Source organism: Benincasa hispida, chromosome 3 (assembly GCF_009727055.1).
Source record: "Benincasa hispida cultivar B227 chromosome 3, ASM972705v1, whole genome shotgun sequence".
NCBI classification, from domain to species: domain Eukaryota; kingdom Viridiplantae; phylum Streptophyta; class Magnoliopsida; order Cucurbitales; family Cucurbitaceae; genus Benincasa; species Benincasa hispida.
In genome coordinates, this window is record NC_052351.1 from 22424097 (window position 1) to 22435607 (window position 11511).

Sequence of the window (11511 nt, forward strand, 5' to 3'; positions counted from 1 at the left end):
AGAGTTAATGTAATTTTCTCTCTCTTTTCATTTAAAAAAATATTTATGTTTCTTTTCATAATTTATCATTTATGAAAAATTGAAATTGAAAATTATGTCGATTTATTAATCTTACTAAAATTATATGATTTAATGTTACTACTTTCTCCTGAGTTGTAGATTTGTATAGGTCTAAATTTTTATCTTATATTCGAAGTACAATATTAAAATAAATACAATTATTATATAGATATATGAGTTTTTTTTAAGGATATGGGTATAAGGATTAATAATTAATCAGACTATAAAATTTGATAAACACAATAAATATTCTATGTTAGAAAAAAAGTCATTCACTTAAAAATGTTAGAAAACAAGATAAGTTATCGGTTTATCAATGTCACTTTTTTTAAAAAAAAATTGAAAGAATAAAGTAAATAATTTTTTAATAAATATTTGTTAAAAACATGTGATGCACGAAATTAAATTTTGTTGAACACGAATTTCTTTTGCTGAATGAATATATTTTTTATCCATTCAACATAAATCTACCGAGGAATGAAATAAATGGTGGCTAGAATTATATATATATTTAAATTATCTTAAGTTAAGTTATCATGAATATAAAATGTATCGGACATAGTTATCTTTTATTATTGTCATTTCTTTTACAAATATCAAGTTGAAAATGATAAAATAAATTTCTGAAAGGAAAAAAAATAAAATAAATAACTTTTTAGTTAATATTTTAATAGTTTTAATGCAACGACAACAAAGTATTATTATAATATTCTTCTAAAAAAGTATTATTATAATATTGCAAATGGTCCATTTATTTGATGGGGGTTTTAATCATTTTGTAAATAGATTTTGAAAATCTATCTACAGGGGTTTATTGGCAGTAGCGGACCTCTGGCAGATAGGGAAACTATATATATGAAAATCATATTTAAGTTGAGATGACAAAAATATAATATAAAATAGGAATTTAATGTCCTTTCAAAAAAAAAAAAAAGTTTTTAATCATTTTCTTAAGCAAGGAATTTTCATAATTTAAATCAGGGATCTATTTTCGATTTCAATCCTTCAATTCTATATAATCTATGAAATTATTAAAAAGTAGCATACTTGAGTATCATTTTCACATTTTTTAACTTATATTTTATTCCTTATATAATCTAAAATTTTAAAGTCTAACAAAATATATACTTTATTTATTATGATTAAATTAAAATATCATTTATTTTCTAAAATTAAATTAACTCGTATTAAATTTAAAATATTCGTCAGATCTTAATCAAATAAACGATCTCAAGAAATGAGGCCACTAAATCAACCCATATCATGTATAATAAATGGAAATAATTTAATTCTTAAGAAAAGCTTGAAGATTAGGTGATTGATTAATTGAATTCCAGGTTATACCATATACATGTACATAGGATTTCCCATTATTAGCCAGTAAGAAACCAATAAACAAATATATAGGAGACCCCAAGCCATTTATTATATATTTTTTTATATACCATAAGCCCATGTGTGTTAATTCGTCTGTTTAATTGTCTATTTTATTTTATGGGAGCCCTATGATGCAAATTCACATTAAATTTTGATTATTTTAAAATCTAATGTGTACTACTGGCTACTGCTCAGTTAACTGTAGTTGGGTATGTTTTAAACCAGGATTAGTTAGTTTAACCAACACATGTAGTTAATTGAAACACTACTGCGTATTTCGGAATGGGCCATCTGTCATCACATGCTTAAAAGGAACGCCGCTATCTATACCAGATTTCTTCCACATGCCTAAGCTTTGACACGTACTCCGGTGTTATTTGTAGACCTAAAAAGCTATCTAAATAAGAAAAAAAAATAGTAATTAAAAAATATTTTCGTCATTTCCTATTTTGATTTCTAGGATTTGAAATTTAAATATGGTTTAAATCCTATTTTTGGTCCCTAAACTTTGAATCTTATTCTATTTTAATCTATATACTTTAAAAAAACGTCTATTTTAGTCTCTAAATTTTTATCCTGAAATTCCTGTTTAATTTTCATTTGCTTCATAGATAGATTTTGATATATTACATTTTTATTCTTGATTTTCTTTTTTTAGTTTAGTTTTCTATTTTTTTTCTAAATTTATACCATGAATCACTTCAAGTCGGGTATGATGAGGTTGTTAAGGATATATCAATCCAGTTAAAATGTTCAGTGTGCCTACTGATCCCAATTGTGAAAAAAAGAACTCGATATTTTACATTTTTATCTCTAAATTTTAGCTCATACTCTCTTTTTGTCTCTAGTATTAAATTTGCTTTAACTAATTGAAAGATTAAATTAATTATAAACTAATTTAGTTAATTAAATCAATTTTCATTAATCTTTTCTAGCTTAATTGAAAATTTAAAATGAAAACTAAAGACAAAATTTAAGAGTAAAGATTAACGATCTTGAAATCTTCTTTTTAATGGAATATGCATGGTTGAGGATTAATGGATGCATTAAGATATTTCAACTAAATTCACACATCCATAACACCCTCATCATATCGATCCACAAAGGAGATCCATTTACTTCAAAAACATATACAAGGAGAAGCTAAAAATAAGCTCAACATTACTAAAGACCGATCTTGAAATCTAAAAATTAAATGAAAATTAAATCATATATACTAAAAACTATAAAAAAAATATTATTACATGTGAAGACAAAGATAAAATATTTATTGAGGATCTCACATTGCACAAATTAAATTAAGGGATCTCACATTAATGTTTTTAAGATATTATATGTTACTCTTTCCGTTATCAATTAGTTTTGAGATAGAATCTTATATTGTCTAATAATATCCAACTTTTAAAAAACAAAAAGGATCCTGGAACATATTCAGATTTATAGATATTTTTTCTCTCAATTTATTTTTAATCAAAATTTTATATATATTTGTTTTTTTGCCCTATTAATTCAAATAGATTTGATATTAATTAACATGATATAACTCAATTGTACAGGGCATATTATTCTCAATCACAAGGTTAAAGTTGAAATTTCTACGCATGAAGTCTCACATCTTTAACCCATTTGAAATTTTGTGTCAAAAAATTAGGGACAATTGCAAATATAACAATCAGACCTAAAGTATTAATAGATATAACCTAATATAAAAAAAAACTACAAATATGGTTAAATTTAGATAATCTATGAGTGATAGACTATATAGTTAGTAAGAGTCAATCAATAATAGATCATATCGTTGGTAAGAGTCTATCAATGATAGAAGTCTATCGCTAATACTCTTTGCCATATTTGTAATTTTTTTAAAATGATATTATATACTTGGTTATGATCCTTAAAAATGATACCAACGGTAATTATCCAAAAAATTATTGTTTTTAGATTTATGTGTAGGATACTTGAAATGACAAGAATTTTGTAATTTTTTTTCTTTTGTATAATATTAATTTGAACACTTCATTTTCATGTATATAAAAAATTTAATAGTAAAAGTTATTGGAGATGGTTATGATCATTAAATAATATTAAATTTGTTTCTTCTTCTTGTTCTTTTTTTCTGATAGAAGTTAGAAATCATTCTTGGTTTATGTCACATAGGTTGTCCTGTTTCATAAAGCATCAAAATCATTTCCTAAATGTGACGAAAAACAAAGATAGTAATATATTAATATCATTACCTAAAATTATATATATTCCCCCAGTAAAGAAAATGTTTTGAATATATTCTAACCTATATTTTTTCCCTTAAAAAAAGAAAGAAAGAAAAAAAAAAGCACTTTCGTGTTTCAGCCACTTCCTACCAAATGCTTTGTTTTTATATATATAAAATAGTGACAACATATATATAATTGAATAAACCACTCGAAATAATGTTCGACGACCCCAAAACTAAAAGTATGCCCTAACCTAAGACAACGTTGATTAAGATAATAAGCTATAATCGATGATCATAATTAGAAGTGATTTGCTTTCACATTCTAAATTGGAAATTTAATTTGAGAGATGAACATTAAACATGTAGCGTTGACAAATAGTGGAGAATCGAAGATCTTGTAAATCTTAGTGGGACATCTTCACTCCATTTATCCGACAACTCATAACTTGTTTGTTTAAATTAAGGAATTTGTTCTTAGTTGTTTTAATTATGATGCAATATGGCTGTCAGATCTATATAATTAGTTGTAATATCTTAAACAAAAGTTAATTAATCCATAAACACAATCTTACAATAACTTTTAGATCCGGGTGCAAAGGAGAGACCCCCAAAAAATTGGAATCAAAAGTAATCTTAAAAGAAAGGAAAAAAAACCAAAGCTTGATTTACAGCACATGAAGGTGTTTTGTTTTCCTAAATTTCCTTAACGTGGTCAAAGATCTGCCCCACGCAAAAAATTGCAATGGAAAAGGAAAAAAAGAAAACACCCCTTAATTAAGGATTCCACAGGCTTTATTATTTTGTTTTTCTCTAAGATTAAGGATTAATTTTGGGGGAAAATTCAACATTTGTAAATTTACACGAATTCAAGAGAAGCTTGTCTTAGTTTCTGCACTAGTTCCTTCACTGTCATTGAAAAATTATCATCCATCTGCAAATTACATAATTAAAGAAAATTAAATTAGTCCCTTAAAGCTCAATATATATCCATAAAATTTAAAAAATTTGCAAAAATGTCAAAAAAAAAAAAAAAAAAAAGGGAAAGTCTTTATTGAAGTACCTGAGCAATAATAGTTATGTCAAGCCTGAAATTGCCAAATGGTAAGGCATTAGAGTTGAGAACTGTTAGATTAAGCTTCTCTATTTGGTTTAGTATATTTGAAAGACACCCTTTGGTTTTCTTGCCATGAATCCTCAACAGAACGTCTTTCCCGGACACTCTTGCTTCTATGTCCGGAATCGCTCCGTCCGATGACGAGCTGTTTTCCTCCGAGGAATCGTCGGTGACGACGATGGTAGAAATGTCGTCGGATTTTTTCACAAACACCGCCGATTCCACTGTTGCTTTCGCTGCTTGTTCATTTGCAACCTTCAAACGTTCTTGAAGATCTTTGATGTATGTTATTGCATCCCCAAGAATGGAGGCTTTATCCATCTAAGTACCAAAAACCATCGAAGCCATTGAGAATTTTAATATATAAAAAGGTTAAATCTTTTTTTAGAAAGAGGAAACAAAACATACATAAAGCAAGAAATAGAGAAAAAAAATTAAATCTTCACACATAAACTTTTAGGCTGAGCGTTATTATACACTTCTTGAAATTAAATTGCACATACATAAAGGGATTTGATCGATTCAAAATAAATTTTCCATAGTAAACCTTGATCTCATTTGAAACATTAACTTTGATATATACAGTAATGAAAGTATTGTTATATAGCACAATCCCAAAAAAAAAAAAAAAAAATTAGATTAAACTCTCAAAATTTATAGTGTAATTTATTAATAAATTTTGTTATATTTTTAATTCTTTAAGAATGTTGCTCTACACTCAATTATAAGTCCATTTTAATTGTTCATAATTAAATTTAGTATAATCCCATAATCCCATCGGATTACTAATTTAAAGAAGGGAGAAGGGAGAAGGGAGAAAGAAGAGAAATGAAGAAATAAGGAATAATAATAACCTTTTTGAGGTCAGGAATAAGGGCGGAAAGAGCAACAAATCGCTGGCTGAGCTTTTCTCTACGCTTTCTTTCAGCTAAGACATGATCTTGAGCAAGCAAAGGGCTGCGATTATTATTATTGATAGCCGCAGCAGCAGACCTCTTCATTCCCACGCCATGATTTTTTGGGGAACAATAATAATTTGGAATTGGAGTATTATTATTGTTATTGTCATAGCAAGGTTGAGCAACCACCGAAGACAAATCAATGTTTCCAAATGAAATGATTTGCGACGACGAAGAAGAAGCCGCCATCGAAGCAACTTCACGGCTCTTCCCACTACTGGTCCTCGGCTGCTTTGCCGGCGGCGGCGCCGGAGTTTGTACGGAATTCTCTAGATCTATGTGGGATGTGTAGCTTTCGTCGGAGAATGTTTGGAAATTGCTCAGCTCCTCTAATGTGCACTCAAAAGGGTTCATTTCCAAATCATTCATGAATGAAGATTCCAATTCCTAATTATAATTGCCAAAAAACCCAACAACTAAAATCAGATCTTTTCCCCATAATTAGTTTGTGCAACCAAAAAAAAAAAAAAAAAAAAGCTTTTTTCTTTTTTTACCATTTCAGATAACCATTTTGCAGATGAGATTTCCATGGGAAAAATGATGAACTTTGGTGTACTTTCTCACGATCTATGAGGATGAGCTGCAAAAATCAAGAACCAATTTAACAAAACAGGTCAACAAACTAAGAAATTAGGAAGATGAAAAATTAATTTGAAGTTTGTGAAGAAGAAGGAGAAGAAGAGTGAGAGAGTTGAATATTATTATTATTAAGGTGACCTTGAAGAAGCGCTTTGAAAAATGTGAACCGAAAAGCCAAGAATGAAATGAAGTGGAGAAGAAGAATTGGTAGGATTTATAGATGCTACCGTACACGGTTTGGGCTTTGTTATTTGATTTATTAGATACATTATTTTAAAAATTAGATTTGGCACGTGTGAATACCTCCTTCTTGCTTTTTGGGTTCCTTAGTCTTTTTGCTTCAGCTTTGAATTTCCACTTCCAAATCCAATGCTCTCTTCTCTTACCTTCGTTAAATATTATTCATTTTTCAGATTTTCTCTCCTCCACTATTATTATCTAAATTTGTTTCTCTTATTTTTCTTTCATTTTTTAATATCAAATAACATTACTTGAGTTGATATTAAAAGATGAGAAAAGGTCTGATTTACCCTTTATATTTTTCTCTTTTTTCCCCTTCAAATTAAATTATTGAATGAAGAGGTTATTATTTTTACCATGGGTGTCATTGACCTTGCAATAAAACTACTCCAATATTTTCAATCAAAGATTTTCCCGTAGATACTAAACTTTTTTTTGTTAGTATAAATCTCTCCTTTTCACTCTTTTTCATAAACATGGTTTTTTTTAACAATTAAATTATGTTAAGCTTTTGGGTTGATTGATGATTTAACGTGGTATCAGAACAAGAAGTCAAATCCTTGCAATGTCGTTTCTCTTTTGTAATTAATATTGTTATCTACTTGTTGAGTTTTCTACAAATTTTCAAGTCCACAATCAATGAGAAGCGTTAACGTGTTGATATAATTAAATTTACCATAGTTCATTCACTTAAACTTTTAGATTGATTGGTCATTTAACATATTAAAATATCAAATTCGATATTGTTATTGAGATTTCAATTTTACGAATAGTTAACTTATATGGACTATGACATTTTGTTCTCTATGAATATGTTTAAAAAAAAATGTGAAGAAGTTAGGATATATATGAAAATATCAAAAGAAAAATTGTTAAATATAGAACTTTTACTAATCATATTTCATAGCTAGATGTTGATGAAATGAACTTTGGTTTTATTTATAGGACAATGATTAGATGAGGTTCTCATTTTTATTTAATAATTAAAAAATATTCAACTTTAAAAATAATCTTTTCACATGATAAATTTTGATTAATATGCGATCCAAATTATATAAAGATGGGTACCTGCTCCTATTTTTTTTTTCCTTATTTGTATCTCTATCCATTGTTCCAACTCTGATTAATTCCAACAAAGAAAACTTTTTTTTTCTCTTTTGCAAAGGACCAACAAAGAATAACTTGTAGACCCTAACAATCACCCATATATTACATCAATTTTAAAATTCCATGTATATCCTAATAAAATAGAAATAGTGGTAATATGATTTGAGCATTAGTATAGCTATTAGTATTACCTACGTAAAATATCTAAAAAAGATTCTATATTTCGTTGCTAGATTGTGTCAAATTTCATGAGTGTTATCACATTTTTACCATCAAATTTTGAATTTAATTTAAATTTAATTCATATATTTTAATATTTTATATTTTTAATCATGATTTTCACTAATATCAATTTTTAGTTTTTATAGTATTAACTTTTGATGAACTCAAAATAGTTATGATGGATTCTTTTTAAAATATAATTTATTTTAGATGAGATAGAAAAGTTAATGAAAACTCATTTAATTATAATTACTTTAAATCTTTGAAATTAATCGATATCACAAAAAATAATAAAAGTGTAAGTCTTGAAATTTAAAAGCCAAATAAAAATAAAATTCAAAACTAAAGAATAAAATTTGATCTATTATTGATACTTAGGATCAAAGATTAAAATTAAATTCAAAATTTAAAGATTAGAGCGTTAATTTTAAATTTAGAGATTAAATTCAAAATTGAGTTCCTACTCCCTAAATTTTCAGGCATGGTCATATATTACTGTGAATGTGATCAATGGTGGGTGCTTTATAGAAGTAAGCGACAAATGAGGAAAGCCAAAGTATTGATCAATCTATGCTTGAATTTAGAAAACCAAAGTATCGATATTGTAGCAGTTAATGTTCCATTTGCTGATGCCAAGTACATGGTATGCATAAGTTTAGTCAATGATCAATTTAGGTTTTAAGCATTTAGCATGCAAAACGATCAAAACCAAACGTACATCTTCAGCTGTTTGGTATAAGTAGAAAGAGTTGTGTTCTGTGGGAGGATATTATTCACTTTTGTAGCATGAAAAAAATTAAGTCTTTGACGTTGGTTGTATATACGATGTAGGTAATATAATTTTATTCGTTTAGGTACTCTAATTTTTTATAGGTACCCATTTATTAACTTTTAATCTTTTATAGGTACTTGAACTCAAAAAGAAGTTTCAAAGTACATATTTGTTGACTCATCCTTTATTTGTGTTGGACAAATCACTCAAAAAATTAGGGCTCGGAACCTACGTAGTAGATTAATGACTTCACAACAAAACCAAATCGTTTTTGCTCTTTTTAATCCAGGGTAAGTAAAGTTTTTCTAATCAATTAGTTAAAAGTTCTTGTATTAACAGTAAACATATATTACTTGTATTTTATATAGTGGTCATTGGACACTGCTAGCTATTAACGCATATGATGATATTGTTCATTATCTTGATTCATTACGAACATCATCTCGGATAGATATTAGATACGTAACAGACACATAAGTCAACTTCTTGTCCTATGATAATTTTTGTCATTTTGAAGTTTACTTTATTTTACTATTTTGTGGGTATTTCTTGGTAATAGGGCTATTGCGATCTTTCGATCCCAGAAAAATATTCAAAAAGGTCAGAAACAAACATTAAGAAAAATCGTAAAGGCAAGTATAAATATTTATACGTTAATTAAGTTATATATATGTAGGTTATTCTTAGTGTGTATGCAATATAAATTATTTTAGTTTATTTATTATTGCAGTGTTCTTTACAAGTTGGAACCATTGAATGTGGATACTATGTGATGAGATACACGAGAGATATTATCACTAAAGGGAGCAAAGTAGTCACAGATTCGGTATGTTGTTAATTTAATACATATTTGCATTATTCTCAATTGTTGAAATATATAACATTTGACCAAATAAGTATTGACTTCAATATTTGGGTTTTATATTAGAGTGATACGAGAGACTCGTACAGTCAATTTGAGTTGGATGAGGTACGAGTAGAGCTAGTTGAATTTTTCGATCCCCACATGTGATGGTGACGATCTATATAACTTACAAATTAGCTAGATTGTTCATATATGTTATGAATTTTGTAAACATTTTATGGTCGTAAGTACATATATGACGACAACTATGTTCAAGGATATATATGCTCTTTTGCTAGCTAGGTTGGTGAAAAGTTTTGAATGGTTGAACAAGTTTTAAGAGTTCAATATATGTGTTGTTTGTTTACTTGGTTAATAAAATGATCATCCTCTATATCATTGTTGGACTTCAAAAAAGGAAATTATACAGGTAATTTCTAATAGTACAATTAAAAAAAAAACAAGCTTGACAAGTAAAACGTATCAAGTATTCCTTAAGTTGCCAGTTTTTGGGTGTCAAGAATAAATTACATTTGACAAGTAAAAGTTGTCAAGTAATAAAAAAACTTGATCCATAATAAATGTCAAGAATTTAGATACTTGACACTTACAATAAGTCAAGAGATCCCATATACTTGACAGTTATAACGTATCAAGTAAATTACAACTTGACGCTTTTAGGTAGTAAAAAAATTTCTCTTATTCTTGACACTGGATTACTCGATATTTTTAAAAAAGTCAAGTAACGCTGATACTTGATTGCGAAAAAACGTGAAGTAATACAATTTTTGTAATAGGGATGGTTTAAAAAATGAAGCCAAAATTAAAGAAAAGAAAGTACAAAATGAGCTAAAGAGAAGCTCAAAAGTTTAATACAAGAAGAGCAAACTAAATAAATGCTTCCCAATTAAGAGAGATACCAGCGAGGCCATAATTATGAAAGGACAAAGATTTGGTACACCACATAGAGACGAGTTGTCTCAAAGTTCTACGACTACCATGGAATATTCTATCATTTTTTATCGACTAAAGATTCCACAAAGTAGCAACGATCAAGTTGCTAAATATGTTCTTTTTGGATGTTGGGGCATGATGTAGGTGTTATGGAAGTGTCAAATTAATTGAGATGTCTCGATGCACATCCCTTTTGTGATATTTAGAAAAAAAACTAAATGAAAATTAGAAAAATAAAAAAATAGCTTATAAAAATTTATTTTTGATTCAAGAATTTACCTGGGGAGCTTCCTAGGTCTAAAAGTAAAGAGCAAAACCCAAAGGCTGTTTAGGACACACAGGACCAGGAAAGGGTTGGGACAAGTTTGGTCAAACAATGTCTCCATTTTAATCAGCCAATCACAAATCACTTTCCTCATACCATTGACCGTCGGTTACATAGTTACATCACCCGCATGCAATGTAAACCCCGCGTAGACCTACATCTAATCTGAATGCAACAAGCTAATTTAATACATTACTTAATTCCTCGCATTATTGTTTATTAAGAATTCAGTGACTAACTGAACCAATCGTATTTCCTCTTTTTCTTCTTTTCTGTAATCATATTTCATCTTAAAATATTATATTTTTCTCTTTTCACAATGACTTTAAAATAGAATATTCAGCTTCAATATTGTATAATCTCAATATATGAAAGTTATATAGAAGTAAAACTTTCTTTTTGTGAATTAGAAGTGGTTTGGGAGACTCTAATGTAATTAGATTATTGAAAATCAAAGGAATGTTGAAATGCATAATATATCAAGACCATAACAGAAATGGGATCATGAAACGTAAATATAGTGGGAAAAAGGATTGGGTTGAAAACTATAGGAACGAAATGAGTTTTGTATTACAGATCATACCCAAAATGCTCATTACATACATATATTTTTTTTATGCATTTCATTCAAACCTATTCCATTCCAGCAAAATAAACACATGTATATTCGAATTTTGAAAATGTTTACGATATTCTTCATTAATTTAGGTAATTTTAGTCCAAATTTAAACTAGAAATAAATC

General features: G+C 27.9%; 1 protein-coding gene across 1 annotated transcript; it reads right to left on the reverse strand.

The window, feature by feature from the left end:
• Positions 1-4508: 4508 nt before the first annotated feature.
• Positions 4509-6305, reverse strand: LOC120074775 (transcription factor bHLH18-like). The gene is made up of 4 exons (XM_039028021.1): positions 6220-6305; positions 5621-6112; positions 4713-5087; positions 4509-4583 (listed from the first exon to the last, which is right to left on the reverse strand). Exons 1-4 carry the CDS (start codon positions 6253-6255, stop codon positions 4509-4511), a joined length of 978 nt encoding a protein of 325 aa, XP_038883949.1. The 5' UTR covers positions 6256-6305.
• Between the last annotated feature and the right edge of the window lie 5206 nt (positions 6306-11511).